This window comes from Mastigoproctus giganteus, chromosome 10 (genome assembly GCF_048544385.1).
Source record: "Mastigoproctus giganteus isolate SK-2022 chromosome 10, ASM4854438v1, whole genome shotgun sequence".
In the NCBI taxonomy this organism is placed as follows: Eukaryota; Metazoa; Arthropoda; class Arachnida; order Uropygi; family Thelyphonidae; genus Mastigoproctus; species Mastigoproctus giganteus.
Window position 1 is genome coordinate 62,150,959 of NC_143584.1, and position 27,636 is coordinate 62,178,594.

The 27,636-nt window shown below is 38.3% G+C and overlaps 1 protein-coding gene across 4 annotated transcripts in view; it reads left to right on the top strand.

Annotated features, from left to right (window-relative positions):
* LOC150079052 (uncharacterized) overlaps positions 1 to 27,636 on the top strand; it is a 577,353-nt gene that overhangs the window by 243,379 nt on the left and 306,338 nt on the right. For all 4 annotated transcript variants that reach the window (XM_090382803.1, XM_090382804.1, XM_090382802.1 and 1 more), the window contains one exon: positions 25,589 to 25,712. In XM_090382803.1, coding sequence (XP_090238929.1) covers positions 25,589 to 25,712 — 124 coding nt within the window. The remainder of the gene's footprint in view (positions 1 to 25,588; positions 25,713 to 27,636) is intronic.

A 27,636-nucleotide genomic window follows, 5' to 3' on the forward strand; every position in this document is an offset into this window, starting at 1 on the left:
TTTGGGGGCACCACCCCAGATGTGAGAACAATATTCCATGGTAGGGCAGATTTGCAATTTGTACAGAGTGAACAGCTGTTTGGAAGAAAAGTAATGCCGAGAGCAAAAGAGAAAACCCAGTTTTTAGATGCAGAGGAAGCAATATTTGCAATGTGCTTATGCCAATAGAGATTATAACTCAGGATAATTCCCAATAGAGATATATACCTTGCCTAGAAATCAGAGTGTAATCAAAGATAAGCATAAGAGCAGAAGAATTCTTTTTGTGAGATATAAGACAGGTATGAATTTTAGAAGCATTGAAATCAACTAAGTTATCTTTGCCCCAGTGGAGAATTACCTGGAGAACAGCATTTAAGGAATTGTAGTGGATATTTGATAAGTTGAAGCTGTTTGTGCAGAGCAAGATTTCTCAAACTGGAAGGTGGAATGCAGTGTGCTATCATTAACAAAACTATGGATAGGATTTCCAGTCAATGGAAGAAGGACATTAATATACAAGAGGAAAAGATTTGGAGAAATAACCGAATCTTGGGGAAGACCAGCATTAATGGAGAAGTTGGAAGAGAAAGAGCCATCTACCGTCACCTGCAGTGAGCAGTCAGAGAGAAAACTGGGTACCCAATTACAAAAAACAGTTGGCAAACTACAAGATGATAGCTTATTTAGAAGACCTATAGGCCAAACATGATCAAAAGCCTTTGAAATGTTGAGAGCAACTGTTTGAATTTCACCAAACTTTTCCATTGAATTTGTCCATGGATAGATAACATAAGCCAGAATATCACCAGTAATTTACACTAATGGAATCCATACTGGCAATTTTTGATCAGATGGAAGATTTCTAGATAGTTTAAGATTTGGTGGTTAATTGATTTCTCCATTACTTTAGAAAGATTAGAAGTAATTGCAATGGGATGATAGAGAGAGAGAGAGAGAGAGAGAGAGAGAGAGAGAGAGAGAGAGAGAGAGAGAGAGAGAGAGAGTCACCACAAGTAGAAGGGAATCACCAAGAAAGAGAAGAATGATGATATCTAGCTCAAGACCCTGGGCTTGGCACACCCAGGGTCCTGAACTAGATATCATTATTCTTCTCTTTCTTGGTGATTCCCTTCTACTTCTCTCTCTCTCTCTCTCTCTCTCTCTCTCTCTCTCTCTCTCTCTCTCTCTCTCAGGGTAACTTGGGAATTTTTTTTGGCTGGTGCAGCATAAGCCTCAGGCTTCCTTGCACCATATGGCTAATAATAATAATAATAACAATTGGATGGGAGGGATTTTTCATCCTTTTTAGGAACTGGCTGGATGTGAGCAAATTTCCAAGCAAATGGAAAACACCTTTGGTGATTCCCTTTGAGAACAAGTAGAGAAATGCCATCAGGACCTGGAGCTTTCTTAGCATCAAGATTATCAAAATCTTCTGACAGCCTTTTGACTACAGGAAGCATTGAATGGAGTGTACCAGGAATGGTAAGAGGTGGTTTACCAAGATCATCAATACATGATTTGGAAGAAAAGTAGGATGCTAGCAGGTCAGCTTTATCTTTGGCTGAAGTGGCAATAGAACCATCTGATTTTGACCGAGATAGGAACAGAAATGGGCAAAGTTGTGACCAATAGCTTTGGGAAGACACCAGAATGCTTGTCTACTCTACTGTTTAAACAAGAAGCAAGTTTTCTACTCTTAGCCTGTTTGAAATCTACAAGAGGAAAAGAGTTTTGACTGATTAATAACTGCTTTATAATTGTTGCGAGCTTTGGTGTAGGCAAAAAATGAACCTGGAGATTTGGAAACAAGCCAATTACGATATGCAGCAATCTTATCTTGAACAGTCCTTGACACATTTTTTGAAAACCAAGGTTTAGATAAAGGTTGAGATTTTAAGTTGGAGTGTGGAATAAAGGATTCTTTCCCTACAGGAATAATTTCACTGACACGATCTGAGCAAACATTGACATGAGAAGATTTGAAAGAGTAATCTGTCTAATGAAAACAAGAAAAGAAATCTCATAGATCATCCAGTTTTGCATTCTTGTAATACCAAACAACACAAGATTGAGAATGGTCACAAGAGAAAGTTTCCTCTGGAGAAGAGACCACCACCAACAGATGTCAGATTGTGATCTGAGGTGCCTAGAGGACCACTTACCTCAACCATATACTTAGAAGGGTTGCTTGTGAGACAAAGATCAAGCATGTTAGCTGCATTGTTAGGATTGTCTTGTATTCTGGTAAATGAACAATCTGTGCAAGGTCATTAGTAATTGCAAAAGCCTTAGCAGCCTGACCAGCTGGGTCTGTGTGACTAGAAAATGGAAGCCAGCTGGAGTTGCACATTAAAACATTAAAATCACCAAGGAAAATTATGTCACTGTTAGGAAAGTTGGACTGGAGAAAGTCAAGTTTCAAAGAGAGGAAGTCAAAGAGGTCCAAGTGATTAGTAGAATTGGGAGAATGATAGAGGCAGCAGATGAATTTGACAGAATGTGGTAGAGAGATTTTTTTAAGCCAGAGAAGATCGAAAAGAGGAGATTCCAAATGACTAATCTCTGACTGGGAATATCAAAATGAACATATGTACAAGTACCACCTTTGAAGTGAAAGGAATCGTACAGCAAATAATTCGGACAACCAAGATGAGCAGTGGATGAATCAACCGATAACTGGGACTCTGTCACAAAAAGGATGTGGGGTCTGCAGACTCTAAGTGGAAACGGACACCATTGAGATTAGAAGTGAGACCACATATATTTGTGAAATGAACGTGGAGGTGTTTGGAAAGTTTTTTGTACATAAGTTTGTTCTATTTGTTTGACAATCCATGGTGTATTCAGTAGTAAGAAAAGGGGGGGACATGAAGTAATGAAATTTTTGCTTCATGAAGAAATTTTTGGATATGGCTTATGCATGGTAAGAATATACCCAGACATAATGTGGCCTCGACAATGCCCTTGTGCATTACTATGTGTATGCGGGGGGTGGGGTAGGGGGAATTTCCACCCCTCTATGCTACCTTGTAACACAGAGGGGGGGGCATTCCTTTTTTGTGAGGTGGGCATCATGTGTAGATCCCTGCTTATGTCGGTTCGCATCTGGGTGGTCACCTACAGTGTACTAAGTTCCATATTTCAGGATTTGTACATGGAGTTTTACTGTACCAATAAACACCCCAATGACTATATTTTAATATAAAACAAATTTTTCTGGTGATATTTAATTTCTAGTGCAGTGTAGACTTTTTTTTTTTTTTTGTTTTTTTGGAAGTACTTGCACCTATTTTTCAAAAAACTTGTTTTCCTACTGATTAAAAATGCCTGATCACCAGTTTTTTGAAAGTCAAATGTTAGCAGCTATGTAGATGCAATAGTGTGATGCAAATATTAGCAGAAGGACATCAGGAAATGAGCAAAAATATCTAAAGATGTTTTATATATTTGGAGAATGCTTTTGTTCGGATAGTTTGGTTGAATATACTGGAAACGATAGAAATGGATTGGAAGGACAGACAAATGATTAGTAAATCAGTAGATTTTGTTGGGGACAAAATGTAATAGTTATATTGGTGATCTTATTGAGGTGTATAAGGCCTTGAATGGTTTGAGCAGGCTCAGTGCTAAGAGGATACTTCTGCTTGCTCAGATTAAGAACCTGAGGGGGGCATAAATTCAAATTGAGGAAAGACAGTTGTAGAATAGATGTGTGAAAGTTTGCCTTTAGCCAGTGGGTAGTTGATTGGTGGAATAGACTTCCATCTGTTGTTGTGGAAGTTGATAGCTTAAATAAATTTAAGGCTGAGCTAGACAAACATTTGGAGTGATCGGATGGGTGAAATGGGAAGAGTTTTTTTTTTTTTTTGCTGATGCTGTATAAGCTTGCTTTCTTGCATCATATGCCTCAAATAATGCTAATGCTAATAAGATGCCACAATGTATAGAGATAGGACGAAATCTAAGATGAGGGAATTATTTGTTCACAACTTTATTAAATATATGTATATACAGAAAGTGGTTAAAGAGGCATTTGTTAGAGGAAATATGGATGAAGGAAAATTGTATTGAGTGACTGTTGGGGGGGGGAATTATTGAGAACATTAGAGTTGCAGCTGATATGGCATTTAGGGGCAGATTCCTAGAAAGGATTTTAGAAATTGGTTAATAGGTTAAAGGAAAGCCGTGACTGTTTTGTGATGGGAACAAATATTGAAAAAACAAAGGTTATGACAGTGGGAAGAGAAAGATGTGAGTTAAGATATTGAACTAAGTGAAGAGAGAATAAAGAAAGTGAGGGAGTATAGGTATTTGGAAAGCCTAGTGGTGGAAGAAGCAAAGAGTAAGAACAAAATACGAATAGGAATGGATTTAAAAGATATTTCTTGGCTAAATGCCTAAGGGTATGAAGAAGTTTACTTATGTATGGGTAATGCACACATATCATTTCTACTACCAAGGTAGTTTTAATGCATCAGTTTAATTATATCTCATATTGCAAATACCTTCACAATGAGTTGCCATAGTATTCATTACTCGAATAAGTAATGCTTCACCCATGGAGAAGACTAATGTTACTTATTCTTGGCGGATACATCACCCAGACAGCACCATTTTGAAGCTTGTTGGCTTCTCATCTGTGAATGGGCAGGTACCCTGTTGTTGCAGTAGTGACAACCCAGTTATGAAGTATAACTCCAGAATATGAGAGATGCCTGATGGTGTGTGAGATTTTAATCTAAAAATATTTCTTGGCTAAATGCCTGAGATTCATTTCATTTCTACTACCAAGGCAGTTTTAATGTGTTGTTTTAATTATATCTCATTTTGTGAATACCTTCACGGTGCCTCCGTAGCCAGGTGGGCAGGAGCAGCAGTGCGTAGCATACGCTTCTTGATTAGATCGGGGTTTGAGCCCATGACCACCAAATACAGAGGATGCGTAAAGGTCAGGGAATGACCACCACATATCCCCAGAGCAATATGGCCTTAGTTGCTAATGCTCCTAAAAACCAAAATAACAAACAACAATACCTTCACAAGTTGAACTACCTCAAATAAGTAATGCTTCATCAATGGAGAAGACTAATTTTACTTATTCTTGGCAGATACCACCAACCAGATGGCACCATTTTGAAGCTTATTGGCTTCTCATCGGTGGTTGGGCAAGTACCTGGTTTTTGCAATAGTGACAACCTAGTTATGAATTAGGGTTGAACTTGAAAGTGTCTGCAATTCTGCCCAGACACGATAGGAGGGAGTATATGATGAGAGCCTTGTCGATCAATTCGGCCCTGGAGGGATTGTGCAAGGCTCAAGGGGTAGAATTTTTTTCAGCCTGGACTGTACTTGTTAACAGGAGAGATTGCTTCTACAGGGATGGGATACACTTAAATAGAAAGGGTGCAAGAATTTTTGCTGATGCTGTCGAGGCAGTGTTAGGTGGGTCGGAAAACTGCTAGTTGGGGGGGATACAAGGACTAATAGATTAACAGTAGCCAGTGGCAGAGGTGGAAGTGATTCTTGCACTGCTTCTATTGAAATGAGCAGAAGTCTGAAAAACAAGATGCAGGATATTTCAGAGACTGCTGGTAGTCATTGCGGTACAAGTAAACACATGGGTTGTGTTAGAGTAGCTAAGAATAGAAACAGGTGCATGTATACCTGCGTGTACACCAATGCTAGGAGTTTGGTAAATAAATTTGATGAATTTGAGGTATTGCTCAAAACATCAAAGGCAGATATTGTTGGGATATCAGAGACGTGGTGTCACACAGATATAAGTAATGCGGAACTGGAATTTGGGGAATACAATGTGTATAGAAAGGATAGACAGGACAGGAGGGGAGGAGGGGTTATGCTATTAATTAAGAAACACATAAAGTCCAAGGAAGTGAAGCCAGTCGACATCGATGGACAGGGCAGTGTCGAGTCAGTTTGGTGTGACATAAGCATAGGGAAATCAAAATTGAGAGTAGGAGTGTGCTATAGGCCTAATGACTCTGATGAGTATAATAAGATATTGTACAGGGAAATAGAGTGGGCCAGTAAATCAGAGAGTCTTATAATGGGGGACTTTAATTTCCCAGATATTGACTGGAATTTGTGGGTTGGTCACTCGCACACTAGCAAGGCTTTTGTGGATTTATTGGATGATTGTTTTCTACATCAGCATGTTCGTGAGGCAACAAGAGGGAGCAATACTCTTGATCTGATTATCAGTAGTGATTCTTCATGTATTAAGAACCTGCAGATAAATGAACCACTAGGTGGCAGTGATCACAGTGTGTTGAAGTGGGATTTACTCAAGGAGGTAACTACCATCAGAGGTAAAGGGAAGGGTTTTTGTTTTCGTAAAGGCGACTATGATGGTCTGAGACAGTATTTAAATTCTATACAGTGGGACCAACTGATGATGTTACCAACAGCAAACTCAAAATGGGAAGCATTCAAGGAACTAATCTTGGAGGCTACCAGGCTTTACATACCAACTAAGAAATATTGTTCAAGGTTTAGGCCTAAATGGTTGTCAGATGAACTAATGAGACATGTGGCAGAGAAGAAAAATGCATGGGATACATACAAATTAATGGGTGACATGGAAGCCTATGATAGATATAAGTTGGTCTGTAACCAAGTCACAAAGGAGATTAGGCAGGCAAAGGCAGACTATGAAAAATCCTTGGCAAAGGATGCAAAGAAAAACAGAAAAGAGTTCTTTACATACTTGAACTCGAAAAGGAAAGGGATGAATCAGATTGGTCCACTGGATATTGATGGTTCAACAGTTGAGGATCCTGCTCAGGTGGCTAACAATCTAAACGAGTATTTTGCATCTACATTCACGCATGAGGAGTTATTCAGGAAGGAGAATGATGTAGGTAAAGTAAACATTGGCAGTGAGCTGGATGATTTTGTAATAACTGAGAGGAAAGTGGAGGAGAGATTGTTGAGGATAAACATAAAAAAGGCACCTGGGGTGGATGGGATCTATCCAGTTATATTAAAGGAGGCAGCAAAGGAAGTATGCAAACCCCTAGCCATAATTATGAGAGCTTCTTTGGACTCAGGGGAGGTACCCATAGACTGGAGATGTGCAAATGTAACCCCAATTCACAAAGGAGGATCAAAGGCTGACACAAGTAATTATAGACCTGTTAGTTTAACTTCTGTTCCAGGTAAATTAATGGAGGCACTGGTTAAAGAAGCACTGCAGGATCATCTAGACAAGAATTCAGTTATAGCTCAGACGCAGCATGGTTTTGTTAAGGGCAGGTCTTGCCTGACCAATTTGATTGGATACTATGATGTAGTCACAAAAGAACTGGATGCAGGGAATAACTTTGATATTATATATTTGGATCTTAGAAAGGCTTTTGATACTGTTGCACATGGAAGACTGCTGCACAAATTGGAGCAGTGTGGCATTGGAGGCAAATTGCTGCTATGGATAAGGGGATGGTTGAGTGGCAGAAGACAGAGAGTGGTAATCAATGGACACTGCTCAACATGGACTAATGTTATTAGTGGAGTTCCTCAAGGTTCAGTGTTGGGTCCGTTGTTGTTTTCGGTGTTTATGAATGATATTGATGATGGGATATCAAGTTTAATGTCCAAGTTTGCAGATGATACAAAGGTTGGCAGGGTCGTTAAGGACAATACTGACGCTATGCTGCTGCAACAGGATCTGGAAAGGTTGAACAGATGGGCTGAGAGGTGGCAAATGAGGTTTAACATCGACAAATGTAAAGTGCTGCATATGGGAAACAGTAACCCCAGAGCAACGTATCAACTCTGCTGTACTACACTGACAGTGGTGGAGAATGAAAAGGACCTGGGGGTAATTGTGCAGGCAGATATGAAGTTCTCTGAGCAGTGCAGACGAGCTGCAAGAGTAGCTCATGGTGTCTTGTCAATGATATACAGGAATTTTTCTAGCAGGGATAAGGAGGTGATTATTCCCTTGTATAAGGCAATGGTAAGGCCACATCTTGAGTACTGTATACAGGTCTGGAGGCCTCATTTCAAGAAGGATGTAGAGCTGCTGGAACGGGTACAGAGAAGGGCAACAAGATTAGTAAATGGAACAAAGGGTTGCTCTTACGAAGAAAGGCTTAAGTTTTGCCAATTACAGAGTTTGGAGACTAGGCACCGGCGAGGTGATCTGATAGAGGTGTATAAGGCTTTGAATGGTTTGAGCATGCTCAATGCCAATGGGATTCTTCATCTTTCTCAGAATAATCACCTCAGAGGGCATAAATTCAAATTGAGGAAGGACGGATGTCGGATAGATGTGCGGAAATTTGCCTTTGGCCAGCGGGTGGTTGGTTGGTGGAACCGACTTCCATCACTTGTTGTTGAAGTTGATAGCCTAAACAAATTTAAAACTCAACTGGACAGGTATTTCGAACGAACGGAGGGGTGAAATGGGAGTGGGTTTTTTTTTTTTTTTTTTTTTTGGCTGATGCTGAATAAGCTTGCTTTCTTGCATCATATGCCTCTGCTAATGCTAATGCTAATGCTAATGATAATGAAGAATAACTCCACAATATGAGGGATGCCTGATGGTATGCATGGTATCTACCGAGAATAAGTTTCATGGGTGAAGCTTTAATTATTCAAGGTAATGCAATACCATGGCAACCTGTTGTGAAGGTATTCACAATATGAATGTAATTAAAACGATGTATTAAAACTACCTTAGTAGTAGAAATGATGTGATTACCATGCATAAGTAAACTTCTTCAGGAATGGATTAGTTGGAGCAAGTGTACAGAAGAGCAACAAAATTATCCTATTGTAAAAGGCAGTGGTTAGGCCACATCTTGAATACTGCATAGAATAGTAACAAGATTGGCAAGGAGAACAAAAGAGTGCTCTTACCATGAAAGGCTTCAGTTCTGTAAACCGCAGTGTCTGAAGACTAGACACCTGCAAGATATGATCTCCTCATCAGATCTCCTTACCTGCGAGGAGATCTGATTGAGGTGTATAATGCTATGAATGGATTGAGTAAATCAACACCCATCTAATCCTTCCTCTGCAGGATAGATGTGTGGAAATTTGTCTTTGGCCAATGGACAGTTGTTTTAAACAAATAAACATTTGGTGTTGTAGAAGTAGATAGTTTGAATTAATTCAAGGAAGAACTCGACAGACTCTTAGAGGAGATGGACAGGTGATTATTATTATTATTATTAGCATATGGTACAAGGAAGCCTAAGCTTATGCTGCACCAGCCAAAAAAAAAAAATTCTGAATTACCCAGAGAGAGAGAGAGAGAGAGAGAGAGAGAGAGAGAGAGAGAGAGAGAGAGAGAGAGAGAGAACAAGAATCAGAAGGGAATCACCAAGAAAAAGAAGAATGATGATATCCAGCTCAGGACCCTGGGTGTGCCAAGCCCATACTCACCAGATGTGAGCCCCTGGGGTTAAATGATATTGGGAAGTGTTGATTTCTTTTTTTTGGTTAATACTATATAAGCTTGATTTCTTTGCATCATCTGCCACTACTGATACTAATACAAAAACTTTTGAGAAGCAAAGAAGAATATTATATGGTGCTTAGGAATAATTGTTTTAAGGAAAAAAATTGGTAGCATATATCTGGTCTAGAGTATGCTTTTTGGGGCAGAGACAAACACTGAGGATGGAAGATATTAGAAGATTGAAAAGTTTGGGGATGTGGGATATAGAGGAGGCTGAAAGAGATAAGTTGGACTGATAAAGAGAAACAAGGAAGTTTTGAGAAGTGTGGGTGAGAAGAGATGTTTGACAAATAATCAGAAAGTGAAAGAGAAATTGGGTTGGACATATATTGCAAGATGAAGGGAAACGTTGAGGAGAAGCAGAATTAGTTTTTATTTAATTAGTTTTTAGTGAATTAGTTTTTATTTAATTTTTTAAGTTCAATATGATTTTGTAGTTGAATCATCTTAAAAACTAAATATGTATTACCGTACTACTAAGTACCATACTACTGTTCTCCGAACTAATATCGAATGTCTCTTCAGAAAATGATTGATTTTATAGTTGCAAGTACATAATGACAATGAAATACAGTCTAGGAAATATGTAAAACATAAAGAAATTAGCTGCCCATGTTGAACCAGAATGTGTTGTCAAACATTGTTAAAATAATTTTTCAAGTATTATGATGATTTCGTTTAATGAAATAATTCATAATAACTTCATAATGAAAGTTCATCAAAATTTATTAAGCACAATAAATGAAACAACCAAGAAGAAAGTATATTATTCGATGTATATGTTTTCTTTGCTGCTTCCAGACCATTTCATTCGAGTCCAATGATTTGCACTGCTGATATGGAATGATAGACGTTGGATTATGTCTTTTGAAAGTTTTGATGACTGCTTATGGAACAAACACTTAAGTATGATAAATGAGGCCCAAGCCATGAACACATCAAGGTAAACTGGGTGCCTTTCTCCTAGCACCCAGAGAAGGGTATACACTGTTTGCATGCCTAGACCATGGTGAGAAGCATGAGAAGCATTTGACTTTGCATCATGAGATGACAGTTTATATTTTGATTTATGTCACTTTGGTGTACCATATGCCAACTGCAGGTTACATTGATTGCAAATACACATTGGTAAAGTAAAGTGTTTTTCCTCTTGAATCCCCAGCCTGTTTGTATTACTTGTATTAGCATGGTTATGAATTTTTTGATGTTGTGTGTGATGTGAGTTGTATACATTGAGGTCAATTTATGACCTAACATTACAGCTAGAACTACATATTAATCTGCATACTGCATAGGTTATCTAATTAACATATTTGAAGTGAAAGCACTTCATTTGTGTAAAGTTTAATCTATTTATTACTAACGAGTCTAACAATCACATGTTTTGCAGATGTTTTCTTCTCCATTTCTTCAGTGATCTTACCCCTACCATCACAAAAGCACAAAAAAAAAAAAAAAGAACAGACAACTAAGTTTGGTCTCTTGGTATTTTTTTGTTATATAGTAAAAGGCAAATTATGAGAAGCTAAAGACTTCTCATAATCTGCTATAGCATGCCTAATCCCCCTTAAAAACATGATTGCAGACTAGTTCGCTGATATTATAAGCTTCTCTGTTTTCCTCATAAATTTCAATCAATGCATGCATTTTTCTTTTTCAACTAGTTTCATCAGTTTATTTGACATCCATTTAGATCTGTAATTTGAACAGTCATGATTACTTCCCTTTTGAATTTGTTAATGATATCATTTGGACCTACTGAAAAGAATGTAAAATTGCCTAAGACCATTTTCCTTTAATCACATTTAAGAAAGAAATCCCTTCCCTTTACCCCTTGACAGTGGTTAAATAAATATCATGCTGTGATCATTGTTGACTATAGCAGGGAGAAAAACAACAGGCAACTCATTCTCATTCACTGTGGCTTCCATGGTATTAATACAGCTTTGGAAGCCTAGTGGACTAGCTGCCTATTTTTTTTTTTTTTTTCTCCCTGCTGTATTGTTTCCTTTTCTTGAAGGTTCTTAATATAGGGGGAATCTCATGAGGAGTAGTGATTGTGGTACAGAAGAGTTTGCAGGTATCCAATTGTTATTTTCTTTTCTGTTCTGTGCTAGTTGATTTGGACTGTGTCAATTCTATCATTAAATTAATTAATGATTTATTTTATATAGCTAGTGCATGCAATTGAGTGTCCTGAGGGTGCAGTAAGATATTGCCCCAATAGAGTACAAAATACACCTTGAAAATCTATAAAATGTTAGAAAAGCATATTTGTATAGTGTTAATTGTATGAGAGTTTTTACAGTGTAGGGCATCTGTTGCTGAACCTGTTTCTCACCATATTAATAGGGGGAGGGATGAGATCCCTGTAATTTGTATCTGTTGTTATCCTTTTAGCCAGATTTCATTCTGAGACTTTTTTTTTTTTCTGATATAGGAAATTGAGAAATTGCCTGTTTCACCCTAGATCTGTTTCTTTCTTTCTTTCCTAAAATTTTGCATGGGAGTGCTGCTTTACTTAGTTTAGAAAACATTTTTTCTGTTGATCCTCTACTTGAGCCTTGGGATAAAGTATTCCAGAGCCATTTTTTTATATAATTTAAACAAAATCTATATATAAGTAATGCCAATATTATGAATATTATGATTAATGCCAGTATATCATTACTCAATTATGTTTCTTGCCGATCTGCATCATGGTTTTTTTGTTAATGAAGAAGTTTCGTTAAAAGATAAGAAATGTCTATTTTCTTGTTTCTTCATGCATATTACTTATCTAGTTTTCAAAAAAAGAATACCATATTAGCATAATCTTTCCCATCCAATTACTGAAATGCACTACCATTATGTTTGTTCCATGTGTCTCCCAATGGAAATGCTTGATTATTTCAGAATGATTTACATCTCTCGCAATCATTCAATGCACAGTTTATTCAATTTCAGTTTATTTCGCGTTTTCTCATCAAATGATAAAGATAATGGCCAAATTTGGATGTTTTTTAATGTAAAGAAACATGTCTAAAATGTGATGGGGGTTTGTTAAAAAAATAATTAAAAATATGAATTTCAAAATCCAACTTTAATATAATAATATGCAAATATATAAATATTACATATATTTATATAATATATAAATATATTTATATATTATTAAAAATATTTTTACTGTATATAAAAATATATTTTTTTAAATTTGCATATTTATATATAAATACTGTAGTATAAAAAATGGATTGTGCAATTATGATCATAATAGATTGAAAATAAAAGATGGCATCAAAAGTGAACAATTTTAAATATTTTCATGCCAATTTTAAGGTTATAAAATGGCATACCTATCCCAAGGCATGTCCTTCAGTTAGAAGAATATTTGCATGCCCCCAGAGGGTTAATCATTTACTGTAGAGTTATGAGTATTTTTTTGTTTAGTTTATATAGTTTTTTTAATAACCCTCAATGTGATCTCCAAGACATTTATTGCATTTTATTCCTGTTACAGTGTAGTTAATTTCGTATTAATTAATTTACAGTCCATTTGCTGTTAAGATGTAGTTCATGTTTCATTGTTGAATTATGTTGTGCTCCCGATTTTCATTGTTTATGCTCTCTGTTGCTATTATCTCTCTCTCTCGAACGGGAACAATCAGGAGTCAATATCTATGCAATTTATTTTTCCCAGTGTAAGTTTCTTGGTTGTGAATTTATATACTAATTCCCAAGGGCATTGGTTTCCTGTTGTTTCTAAAGGTGTTGTCCATGCTTTCTGTTTTGCTTGTTCTATTGTTTATTGATATGTTCTATTGATGATATGTTTATCTAACTTAATTCGCCGTAAATTTTTTTAAATGTGTTTGGTTTCTTGTGTGAACCACCTGCATCTGTTTTCTTCTATGTATGCATTTTTGGACTTCCTTTCTTATTGTGTTGATTTCCATTTTCCACCAAGGGATAACATAAATTAGTACTAGTATTAATAGTGACAGTAATGCAGAAAGCAAGCTTATATAGCATCAACCAAAAAAAAAAAAAAAAAACATTTCCCACATCATTCCCTCCAATAGTTGGTCTACTTCAGAAGAAAGTTTGCTCTACCAACCTTAATGCATGAATAATCACTGCTGATAATCAGATCAAGAGTATGACTCCCTCTGGTAGCCTCTCGAACATGTTGCTGTAGAAAACAGTCATCCAATAAATCCAAAATGCTTGCTAGTGTGCGAGTGTCCAATCCACAGGTTCCAGTTGATATCTGCAAAGTTAAAATCCCCCATTATAAGACATTTTGATTTACTGGCCCACTCTATATTTCTGCACAATTGCTCATTATACTCATCAGATTCATTAGGCCTATTACACACACCTACTCTCATTTTTCCTTTCCCAATGCTTATGTCACACCAAACAGACTCAACATTACATTGTCCACCAACATCAATTGGATGCACTTCCTTAGATTTTATGTGTTTCTTAACTAACAGCATAATCCCTCCTCCCTTCCTGTCTTTTCTATTCTTTCTATACACATTTTACTCCCCAAATTCCCATTCTGCATTGCTTATGTGTTGGCACCTCCATAGCCAGGTGGGCAAGAGCAGCAGTACGTAGCACACGCTTCTTGATTAGACTGGGGTTCGAGCCCATGAGCCACCAAATATGAAGGATGCAGAAAGGTCAGGGAATGACCACCGCATATCCCCGGAGCAATATGGCCTTAGTTGCTAATGCTCCTAAAAAAAAAACCAAATAACAAATAACAAATTGCTTATGTCTGTGAGACACCACATCTCTGATATCCCAATAATATCTGCCTTTAATGGCTTCACTAGCACTTCAAGCTCATCAAATTTATTAACTATACGTCTAGCATTGGGACACATGCAAGTATACGTGCACCTATTCAGGTGCCCCCCGTAGCCAGGTGGGAAGGAGCAGCAGTGCGTAGCACATGCTTCTTGATTAGACCAGGGTTCGAGCCCGTCACCATCAAATACAGAGGATGTGGAAAGGTCAGGGAATGACCACCGCATATCTCAGAGCAATATGGCCTTAGTTGCTAATGCTTCTAAAAACCAAATAACATAACATAACATGCACCTGTTCCTACTCTTACTTACCCTAACACAACCCATGTATTTACTTGTTCCACTATGACTCCTGGCAGTCCTGGAAATCTCCATTAACTTGCTTTCCAGGCTGCTGCTCATTCTAATAGAAGCAGTGCAAGAATCACTTTTTCCTGCTTCTATTAGAAGCAGGCAAAAGTGATTCTGTTAACCTTTTAGTCTGTGTATCTCTCCTCAAGCTAGCAGTTTTCCAACCCACCTAACACTGCCTCAACATCATCAAATATTCTTGCACCCTTTCTATTTAAGTGTATGCCATCCCTGTAGAAGCAGTCTTTCCTGTCAACAAACACAGACTAGGCTGAAAATAATTCTATCTCTTGAGCCTTGCACAATCTCTCCAGGGCCGAATTGATCGACAAGGCTCTCATCATATACTACCTCCTATCGTGTCTAGGCAGAATTACAGACAATTTCTCATTCAACCCTAACTCGCGACTTTTTTTCAACACTGACCTGTACTCTTTGAGTAAATCTACAGATCTCTTACTTTTGTGCCCTTAAAAGATGATATCTGCTCTATTGTCAACCTATGCCCCTGACAGACATACCCTGGTCCTGTTCCACCTATCCTTCTTGCATAGTATATTCCCCATCTCCCTGACAATAGAGTCACCAATAATAACTAGTTCCTTTGGGACCAGCGCATTCTGCCTTGGAGATTGCTTCTGTGTTGCCTGATGCACAGGAATGAACTCTGAGAGCTTGATGGGCCCCTCATATTAATTTCTTTGAGAGCATTTACCCTACACCTTAAGCTCTTATAGATGCCCATCAGAACACGGAGTTGGTTCCTAATTTCTTTACACTCTAGACACCTAGCACACACAAAGGCATCCTCCTAGGCCTGTCCTGTTTTAGAAAGGTCGGCAAACATTTCACGCATTTTTTGAGACTGATGCATTGGAGAATGGCCCCTTCGTTTCTTCGAGAATGGACCCCAGAGTCACAGCACTCTTGCTAGTCTGTGATCTTTGCTTTGCAGCAAAGGTCTGGGTCATGATTTCCATTTAAATACAATTTAATTAACAATGAAATTTAATAAGATTAATAATATTTTTGTTCAACTGATAATACTATAATAAGCTAACAGATTCCTAATTGAGTGCTTTGTATTACGCTATCTAGTTTTACTTTATACCTTACACTATCAGTTCCCGATATATATACGCTATGCTATTTCTTATCGACTACAATATGGCGGCTAATTCAAAAATATTGGTGCCAACACCGGGAGTCGTAACTTCCAAAAATCGCTAGTTAAATTCAAAATAAGAAATAACAAACGCTACTAAACCTATTTAATATCACAGTAAAACACAATGTAGTATGTTAATTAACAAAGAATACGGTAAAAATTAAAAATACTTATCCCTTTACAGCAGCCAAAAATCCACCGATACGGACTTATTTCCATTTGGAGTAAAACTGCTTTCAAACTGACCTTGGATGAACCAGTGAAAGCCTTCATTGCTTGGGGGGCATGCTCCAGATATAACACTTTCATTAATTCCTGGACATTGTTACAAAATAAACCAAAGCACCATCCATGGAATAATAGGTCATTTCATTAGATTGCCTCTACCTATAAACAGATATCTTGACACCCTTTTCAAGAAGATTTCACTGCTGAAGCTATGATCTTAGCAATTGAGCCTTGATTTTGGAGAGGTCCAAATCTCTGACCAAATCGTTCAATTCTACCAGAGTGATTAGATGCAGCTTGCAGTATCAAGAGTTTAAAAGTCTGGATCTGTACCCATTCTGGGTTCTGCATTTTCTGGAGACTCCTTTTCCGATCCCAAATTGGAATCAAGTCCATAAGTTTCTGGTGGCTTTATATCATCACTGGCATTGTATCATCATGAGGAACTGGCCTTAGAGCAGAAAGTATGTTGGGATACCCCACTTTATGCTTGGATTTCCCAGAAAAAACAGAAATATTGGTCAAGCAAAAGTAACAATCATTTATGTGGTCTCGAGGTTCCTGCCATATCACTGGAACAGCAAAAGACATCAATTTATGATTTCTTCTAAGCCAGCCAGTTAATTTCCTTGAACATGAGTTACAGGAAATCTTTGGACCCCATACTTTATCCTGATTTCCAACCTTACATCCAAAATAGAGTTCATAGGGTTTTCTCACAAGTTGTGACAATGGCTTCCACTGCAATTTTAATACCATTTCTCCACAAATGTAGCAAAAGCTATCAGGCTTTATTCAGCAAGAACACACACAACATATTTCATGTATAGTTGGTTAGTTGGTTGGTTATTAGGAATTTTATGGCACATCGTCATCTAAGGCTATTGTGCGCCAATTCATGTATGGTTCGGGTATGTGCACATAAGAACACAATTAAGAAATTGTAAATTTTTATTTCTAATTTTAACACAGTTTATGATTTACATTAATGCACACAACACTTGTTTATAAACACTAATTCACTGCCTCCGTAGCCAGGTGGGAAGGAGCAGCAGTGCGTAGCACATGCTTCTTGATTAGACCGGGGTTCAAGCCCGTCACCACCAAATACGGAAGATGCGGAAAGGTCAGGGAATGACCACCGCATATCACGGAGCAATATGGCCTTAGTTGCTAATGCTCCTAAAAAACCAAATAACAACAACAACTAATTCACTAAAACACTTGTTCACTTTATTCACCACTTGCTCTCTGAAACACATGCACTTTTTTGAAATATGAAAATGCTTGCTTGGTGCGGAACCCACTTGTATATATGAAAGTAGAGAAATTTTTAGAATGTTCACAATGTTTCTAGAGAAGTCTGCCAAAGGTTCTAGAACCTTCCAGAAACACCCCAATCTCTCTCTCTCTCTCTCTCTCTCTCTCTCTCCGGTGCCTCCGTAGAAGGAGCGGCTGTGCATAGCACACGCTTCTTGATTAGACCGGGGTTCGAGCCCGTGACCACCAAATGCGGAGGATGCAGAAAGGTCAGGAAATGACCACCGAATATCCCCGGAGCAATATGGCCTTAGTTGCTAATGCTCCTAAAAACCAAAAAAAAAAACAACAGTTGTTTGTTTGTTATTTGGTTTTTAGGAGCATTAGCAACTAAGGCCATATTGCTGCGGAGATATGCAGTGGTCATTCCCTGACCTTTCCGCATCCTCCGTATTTGGTGGTCATGGGCTCGAACCCCGGTCTAATCAAGAAGCATGTGCTACGCACTGCTGCTCCTGCTCACCTGGCTACGGAGACGCCAAACAACAGCTCCCGTAAAGGTGAGTACAGTGGTCTCAGACAGTTTTTAAATTCTGTACAGTGGGATCAACTGACGATGTTACCAACAGTAAATTCTAAGTGGAAAGCATTCAAGGAATTAATCGTGAATGCTACTAAAAGTTTCATACCTATTAAGAAATATTGTTCAAGGTTTAAGCCTAAATGGTTATCAAATGAACTAATGAGACTCATGACAGAGAAGAAAAATGCATGGGATGTATATAAATTATCAAGCAACTCAGAAGCCTATGGCAGATATAAGCTAGTCTGTAATCAGGTCACAAAGGAGGTTAGGCAGGCGAAGGCAGATTACGAGAAATCTTTGGCAAAAGATGCTAAGAAAAACAGCAAGGATTTCTTTACTTATATAAACTCTAAAAGGAAGGGGATGAATCTGATTGGTCCACTTGATATCAATGGTTTGACAGTTGATGATCCTGCTCAGATAGCAAACAAACTGAATGAGTATTTTGCATTCACACATGAGGAGTTATTAAGGTTTGAAAATGGCAGAAAGTTATCAAATTGTAGCAGGGTGCTTAATGATTTTGTAATAACTGGGAGCAAAGTGGAGGAGAAATTGTTGAAGTTAAACATAAGAAAGGCACCTGGGGTGGATGAGATCTATCCAGTTATATTAAAGGAGGCGGCAAAGCAACTATGGAAACCCTTGGCTATAATTATGAGAGCATCCTTGGACTCAGGGGAGGTCCCCACGGACTGGAAATGTGCAAATGTATTCCCAATTCACAAAGGGGGATCAAAGGGTGACATGAGTAATTACAGACCAGTTAGTTTAACTTCTTTTCCGGTTAAAATAATGGAGTCACTGGTTAAAGATGCATTGCAGGATCATCTAGACAAGACTGCAGCAATAATTCAGACACAGCATGGGTTTGTTAAGGGAAAGTCTTGTCTGACAAATTTGATAGGATATTATGATGTGGTTACAAAGGAACTGGATGCAAAAAATAATTTTGATATCATATATTTGGATTTCAGGAAAGCTTTTTGACACTGTTGTGCATGGAAGACTATTGTACAAATTGGAGCAGAATGGTATTAAGGGTAAGTTGCTACAATGGATAAAAGGTTGGTTTAGTGGGAGAAGACAGAGGGTGGTAATTAATGGGTGCTGCTCTTTGTGGACTAATGTTATTAGTGTAGTCCCACAAGGTTCGGTGTTGGGTCCTCTGTTGTTTTGTATATTTATCAATGATATTGATGAAGGTGTATCAGGCTTAGTGTCGAAGTTTGCAGATGATACAAAGGTTGGCAGGGTTTTGTTAGATAATTTGGGCAGATGGGCTAAGAAGTGGCAACTGAAGTTTAACCTCGACAAATGCAAAGTACTGCATATGGGTAGAAGTAACCCCAGACAAACGTACCAACTGTGTGGTACTACACTTAAGGTGGTAGAAAATGAAAAAGACCTGGGAGTAATTGTGCAGTCAGATATGAAGTTTTCTGAGCAATGCAGACAAGCTGCCAGGGCAGGTCATGGGGTTTTGTCAATGATATATAGGAATTTTGCTAGCAGGGAAAAGGAGGTGATTGTCCCTCTGTATAAGGCAATGGTCAGGCCACGCCTTGAGTACTGCATACAGGTCTGGAGGCCTCGTTTTAGGAAGGATGTAGATTTGCTTGAGCGTGTACAGAGAAGGGCAACAAGATTGGTGAGGGGAATGAAGGGATCCTCTTACCAAGAGAGGCTTAAGTTCTGCAAATTGCAGTGGCTGGAGACTAGGCACCTGCGCAGTGATCTGATTGAGGTGTATAAAGCCTTGAATGGATTGAGCACGCTGAATTCTGATGGGATCCTTCCACTTGTTTAGATTACGAACCTAAGGAGGCATAAATTCAAATTAAGAAAAGACAGATGTAGAATAGATGTGTGGAGAAATCTGCCTTTAGCCAGCGGGTGGTTAATTGCTGGAACAAACTTCCATCTGTCGTTGTGGAAGTTGATAGGTTGAATAAATTTAAGGAGGAACTGGACAGGCATTTGGAGGGAATGGTGTGATTTTTTTTTTTTTTTTTTTTTGGCTGATGCTGCATAACCTCATACACTTGCTTTCTTGCATCACATGCCACTACTACTAACTACTACTACCAATACTACATGTATCAGTATACTAGAATGTTTCAGAACATTCTCGAATGTTGTAGAAAGCTCCTGAATGCTCTAGAAAAAAAATAATAAATAGATAAAATATATGGAAAAGATGATTAAACCAACTATGGGTCTTGGTTTTCAGTCATTAACCTATGATCGATTGTGATAAGATCTTTTTAAGAACATATCTTAGTTTTTGAACATATTTCCTATGAGAGTCTGTCGAAATTATTTCAGAGAGGAAATTGATGCCGACCAGTATAATCATATCAAGAGTATTACATTCTCTCATTGAAAACAGTCATCTGATAAATCCACAAAAGCCTTGCTACTATGTGAGTGACCAATCCCAAGTTGCAATCAATATTTGGAAAGTTAAAATCTCCCATTATAACACAATATGAAATACTAGCTCATTCTATTTGTCTGTCCAGTTGTTCCATATACTCATCACAATCACAGTCCTACTCCTTTTTATTTTCCCAGTACTTATGTCACAACGGACTGACTCAACATTGCACTGTCTACCCATGTCAACTGGATGCATTGCCTTAGATTTTATGTTCTTTTTTAACCAAGAGCATAATCCTCCCTCTCCTCCTGTTCGTTCTCTCCTTTCTGTATACATTCTACTTCCCATATTCAAATTCTTTATCGCTGAGTGACACCGTGTCTCCATTATCCCTACAGTGTCCACATTTGATGACTTAACCAGTATTTCAAACTTATAAAAATTATTTACCATTCTTGCATTAGTGTATGTGTAACTGGTTTTACTCTTAGTAACTTTTGCTTGTTCCATGAGAACCTACAGCAGCCATTAAAATCCATGACAGCTTGCTTTCTAGTCTGCTGCATGTTCCAATAAAAGAAGTGAAAGAATCATTTAGACTTTAGCTGCTGTTCAAAATTAGTCCTTATGTTTGAGTGGCACCATGTCTCCCTACAGTGTCCACATTTGGTGATATAACCAGTACTTCAAACACATGAAATTTATTTGCTATATACCTAGCATTAGTTTACATACACCTGTTTCTGCTTTTAGTATTAACCTCAACACAATCTACATATGTGCTTCTCTCGTAAGGGCCCCCAGGAGGCTTTGTAATCCCAAGCACTTTGCTTTCAAGGCTATTGCAAGTCCCAGTAGTAACAGTTGAAGATTCTTAACTGATGAATCCTTACTGATAACCAGGATATTCCTTTCCCTAGTGGCATTTCTAGTGGCTATTATAAGATGGTCAATCAGCAATTCCAGAAATACAACAATGAGTGACTAGTCCCGAAGTTTTCCAGTAAATCTGTAGAAAATTAAAGTCTTCCAAAATAATACATTGTGATTTGCATGGTTATTCTCTTAATTTGTAAAGATATTTGTTACACTTAGCCAAGTAGTCAGAAGCAGGAGTGTAGTAGCACATGCTCCTTGAGTAGACCAGGGTTCAAGCCCCTCACTGCTAAATACGGTCGATCTGCCAACCCGCACTAGACCAGCATGGCAGATTATGGTCCATTTTCCTCAACATGAATTGTTGAGGAGACTTCCATCCTGCAGTAGGTTGATAATGGCTGCAGTTGACCTTTTTTTTTTTTTTTTTTTTTTTACACTCCTATTCTCATCTTTATTTTTTCAGTCCTTATGTCACACTGTACTGATTCCATATAATTATCTGTTTGATATGACTGTCTTGAATCTATATGCTTGGCAGTCAAACCATTACCTCCTCCTCTCCCTTCTGTCAAGTCTGTCCCTCCTATATGCATCGTATTTGCCATATTCAAATTCTACATCCAGTGTATTAGAATGACACCATGTTTCTAATATTTTGTTTTTCTTAAACAATATTTGTTTGTCTTAAATGGTGCCTCATATTCGTGACATTTATTACCTTTTTTTTTTTTTTTTTTATGAGAACCCCAAACACGAGAGGTATTATAACCTATAGTACTTAGTACCGTGCTTGGGTTGGAGGTTGAGAAGACGAAAGAAGATATTTGTTGATATTGGACTTGAACTTCTGTAGATTGTAATTTTCAGGAAATACATATGAAGGAAGGTTGTTCCAGAAAACGGCAGTTGAATGAATAAATGAGGAAGATGAAAAGTTGGTTCTGTGGGTTTGAAGTTGGACAGTAAATGGATGTTGGCTGGTGGCGGCACGTGTTCGGACTGTTTTGAAAGAGAGAGCGGGAATTATAGAAGCCAATTCAGAAGAACAGTGCCCATGGAAGTATCTGTAGAAGAGGCATGCAGCAGAAACAGTGCGTCTATGAGAAAGCGAGTGGAGAGACTCTGTTAGAGATGAATCATTAATTAACCTAACTGCCCTCTTCTGAATGGAATCAAGAAGCCTGAGAGAGGTTTTGGGGGCACCACCCCAGATGTGGGAACAATATTCCATGGCAGGGCGGATTTGCGATTTATACAGAGTGAGCAGCTGTTTGGGAGAAAAGTAACGCCGAGAGCGAAAGAGAAAACCAAGTTTTTTAGATGCAGAGGAAGCAATATTTGTAATGTGCTTGTGCCAAGAGAGATTAGAAGTCAGGGTAATCCCCAAAAGAGATATATCATTTTGCCTAGAAATCGGAGTGTCACTAAAGATAAGCATAGGGGCAGAAGAATCCTTTTTGCGAGATATAAGACAAGATTGAGTTTTAGAAGGGTTGAAATCAACTAAGTTGTCTTTGCCCAACTGGAGAATTACCTGAAGATCGGCATTTAAGGAATTGGCAGCAGATTTTCGAGAACTTGAAGCTGATTGAGCTGGACAAGGTTTCTCAAAATGGAAAGTTGAATGCAATGTGCTATCATCGGCAAAACTATGGATAGGATTTCCAGGCAATGGAAGAAGGTCATTGATATACAAGAGGAAAAGAGTGGGGGAAAGAACTGAACCTTGGGGGACACCGGCATTAGTGGAGAAGTTAGAAGACAGAGAGCCATCTACCATCACCCTCAGTGAGCGATCAGAGAGAAAACTGGATAACCAATTACTAAAAACAGTTGGCAAACCATAAGATGGAAGCTTGTTTAGAAGACCTTTATGCCAAACACGATCAAAAGCCTTTGAGATGTCAAGAGCAACTACTTGTGTTTCACCGAACCTTTCCATTGAATTAGTCCATAAATGGGTAACATAAGCCAGAATATCACCAGTGGATCGACACTGACGGAATCCATACTGGCGATCGTTGATCAGACGGAAGGTTTCTAGGTAGTTTAAGAGTTGGCGGTTAATTGATTTCTCCATTACTTTAGAAAGAGTAGAAGTAATTGCAATGGGACGATAATTGGATGGGAGGGATTTGTCACCCTTTTTAGGAACTGGCTGGATATGAGTAAATTTCCAAGCAGAAGGAAAAACACCTTTGGAATAAGAAAGTGAAAAAAGGCGGCAAAGAATAGGAGTAAGTTCAGGAGCACAGGTTTTGAGAACAAGTGGAGAAATACCATCAGGACCTGAAGCTTTCTTAGCATCAAGATTCATCAAAATTCTTCTGATATCCTTTTGACGGAAGACCACAGGAGGCATTGAATGGAGCGTGTTAGGAATGGTGGGAGGTGTTTTACCAAGATCATTAATACATGAGCTCGAAGAAAAATGGGATGCTAGCAGGTCAGCTTTATCCTTGGCTGAAGTGACAACAGAACCATCTGGTTTGGACATAGGTGGGAGCAGAGATGGGCAAAAGTTGCGGCCAATAGCTTTGGCAAGAGACCAGAATGCTCGGCTACCATTAGGGCAAGAAGCAAGTTTTCTACTCTTAGCCTGTTCAAACTCTAGTTTGGACTGATTAATAACTGCTTTGACAATTGTTGCGAGCTTTGGTGTAGGCAGAAAATGAAACTGAAGAATTAGAAACAAGCCAATTACGATATGCAACATTCTTCTCTTGGACAGCCTTAGCACATTTATTGGAAAACCAAGGTTTAGATAAAGGACGAGATTTTAAAGTGGAGTGTGGGATAAAGGATTCCATTCCTGCAAGAATAATTTCACTGACACGATCTGAGCAAACGTTGACATCAGAAGTTTTGAAACAGTAATCAGACCAAGGAAAAGAAGAAAAGAAGTCTCGCAGGTCATCCCATTTTGCATTCTTGTAATGCCAAACAATACGAGGTTGGGAATAGCCATGAGATAAAGGTTCCATTGGAGAAGAGACAATCACCAAGTTGTGATCTGAAGTGCCTAAAGGACCTCTCACTTCAACCTTGTACTTAAAAGGGTTGTTTGTGAGAAAAAGATCAAGCGTATTGGCTGTATGATTAGGATTGTCTGGTATTCTTGTAGGTAAATGAACAATCTGTGCTAGGTCATTAGTAATTGCAAAAGCCTCAGCATCTCGACCTGCTGGGTCGGTGTAACTACAAAACGGAAGCCAGCTGGAGTTGTGAACGTTAAAATCACCAAGGAAAATTACCTCACTGTTAGGAAAGTTGGACTGGAGAAAGTCAAGTTGCAAAGAGAGGAAGTCAAAGAGCACCAAGTGATTAGTGGAGTTGGGAGAACGGTAGAGACAACAGATGAATTTTACACAATGAGGTAGCGAGATTTTAAGCCAGAGAAGATCAAAGAGAGGAGATTCCAAATTGCCAAGTCTCTGACAGGGAATATCAGAACGGACATATGCACAAGTACCACCTTTGAGGCGAAAGGAATCATACAGCAAATAATTTGGACATCTGAGATGAGCAGTAGTTGAATCAACTGATAACTGAGATTCAGTCAGAAAAAGTACATGGGGTTTGGAAGACTGCAAGTGGAAATGGACATCGTTGAGATTAGAATTAAGACCACGTATATTTGTGAAATGAATTAGGAAGTCCTTGGGAGGTTTAGATCTTTTCGCAGATAAGCTTGCTCTATTATTTTGACAATTCATGGTGTATTCAATAGTAAGAAAAAGTGGGTGGGACATGCTGTATGAAGTAATGAAATTTTTGGATATGGCGTACATGTGGTAAGAATATACCCAGATCCTTGACATAACGTGGCCTCGACAATGCTCCCCGCATACACACTACTCGGACTCCCTCCAGTCACTATCTGGCAGAGTAGAGGTAGCAAGATTATACACTAGCTGATCCGGAAGCTTCCTAGAGAGTTACCAATAGGTTCAGTCCGGTGTACTAACTAGCGGCCGGCCTGCGAACACCATTTTAGAGCTGTACCCTCGAAATGTAAGGAAACATTACCTACCCTATTATTAATAGTGTACAGCCACATGAGGAGCTGCATTTTTATGTTCATTGTGAATCTAACACATCCTGTGTAGTTGCTTATAGTACTACTTTCTCCGGGAATTTTACTTCCCATTTTAGCTTCCCATTCATTTAAAATATCACTGAAGTTGGTACACATTTCCACCATCAGAAGGCTCTTTCTGATGATTAATTAATTAATATTGATTAATTATGAGATATAAGATGTGATTATGAGAAATGAGTCATTATTATTATAGAGTTATCATAGATATAAGATTTGATTATGATTATGAGAAATAAGATATAAGTAATTATGGTAACAGTAACATAATTGTTTAATTCATAATAAGGTACTATTTCTGAATTACATCAATGTTAATTTTTAACACTTGTTGTAAATGCATTCTTTTGTGAATAGGAACCTTCCTCGAGCCATAATTATTGGCATCCCACTTGTAACATTGTGCTATGTGCTTGCCAATATTTCATATCTTACTGTTCTTTCACCTTCTGAGTTGCTAGCTTCAGAAGCAGTAGCTGTGGTAAGTTTAACGGCAAAGTTTCTATTCATGTTAACTGTTCAATATTATATGATCTTATTTAGGGTGACAAGATTTTGATTGCCACAACTGGGACAGACATGAGTTTTAAAATACAAACTGGGATGGTAAAAACTTTGCAATGTAATAATTGCTCAAAAAATGAAAAAAAAATTTATAAAAGAAAAATATTAAAAATATTTATAAATATTTATCGAACTTCTAGATAGGTTCATAGAAAGGCAAAAATTGATATTCATGTGCATAATGACAGAGATGTGGATTTCAAAGCTTGGAAACTATAAATCTTGGGGGATGGGGTCTGATTGAGGTATATAAGGTTATAGAAGGGGATCAGTATGATGAACAAGGGTGATATATTTTCATTGATAAGAGAAACAAAAACTAGAAATCAGAAATATAAAATCTCAAGGGTAATGGCACCTCCATAGTCAGGTGGGCAGGAGCAGCAGTGCGTAGCACTGCTGCTCCTGCCCACCAAAAAAATATCAAACAATAGCCACACAAACTGATGTTACTGTTCCATCTAACATATCAATCTCCGACTGGACTTGAGCTGTCCTCTCTCAGCAACAGTTAAAAATTAAGGCCGCCACCAAACAGAGACCCATCAACTTTAGAACCTCACTATCACTTCCGTATAATCAGCCGCTTGAATATTGTGAACTTTGACAAGACATCAGAACAACACGAAACAGTGCCGCTGGGCCAGATGGCATATATTATGTCATGCTGCAACATCTTGATGACAAAAACTTACAACTGCTGCCAGTCTTCTTTAACCAGATCTTCCTGGAAAACATTTATCCAACCTCTTGGCACCATGCTACAGTTTTTCCATTTTTGAAACCTGGAAAAGATCCCTCCAGTCCTAATAGTTACAGGCCAATCTCTCTATCAAGTTGCCTTGGTAAAATTCTTGAAAAAATGATCCACAGTCAACTCACTTGGATCATTGAAACTCAACATCTACTGAGTAATTGTCAACATGACTTTTGCAAAAACAGGTCCTCCTTAGATCTGACGATCAAGGCTGAATCTGAAATTCGCAATGCCTTTGTGAAAAACGAACACTTTGTTATGATCTCCATCGATATAGAGAAGGCATTTGATACTACCTGGTGATATGGCATTCTCAGTGACCTACATAATTATGGTCTACGAGGCAACTTGCCTATATTTATTAGGAACTTCCTTCAGAGCCGCTCTTTCCAAGTTCGATACCGAAACTCCTTTTCTTCTACATTCTCGCAGGCAGGAGTGCCACAGGGGTCAGTATTGAGTGCAACCCTATTTGCCCTTAGAATTGACTTCTTAGAATTTAACTTCCAGATACTATGGAAGCCTATCTTTATGCTGACGATCTCTCTCTCTCTCTCTCTCTCTCTCTCTCTCTCTCTCTCTCTCTCTCTCTCTCTCTCTCTCTATTTCTTGCCATTCTCAGAACATGAGATCTATTGAGTGGCAATTGCAGGTCACTCAATAAAGTACAAAAGTGGGCCAAGTTCAATGGATATCATCTTTCCCATCAGAAAACAGTTGCGACCCACTTTTAACGTAAATTGCATATAGACCCTAAACTTTGGATATCAAATTTCACCATCCTGATTTCCAACAATATTAGATTCTTGAGATTGATCCTTGACAGCAAGTTAAACTTCTTTGAGCACATTAAAGTAATACATACTACCTGTCTGAAAAAGCTGAACATGCTCAGAGAATCTCCCCAGTCTTGGGGAGCAGATCGTACAGCTTTTCTGCTCTTATACAGAGCACTGATTAGATCCTGTTTGGATTGTGGTGCCCCAGTTTATGATTCTGCCCGAAAGAGTCTATTACACTGGCTCGATCCTGTACAACACAATGTGCTGCAGATTGCTCTTGGTGCACATAGGACAACTCCAAC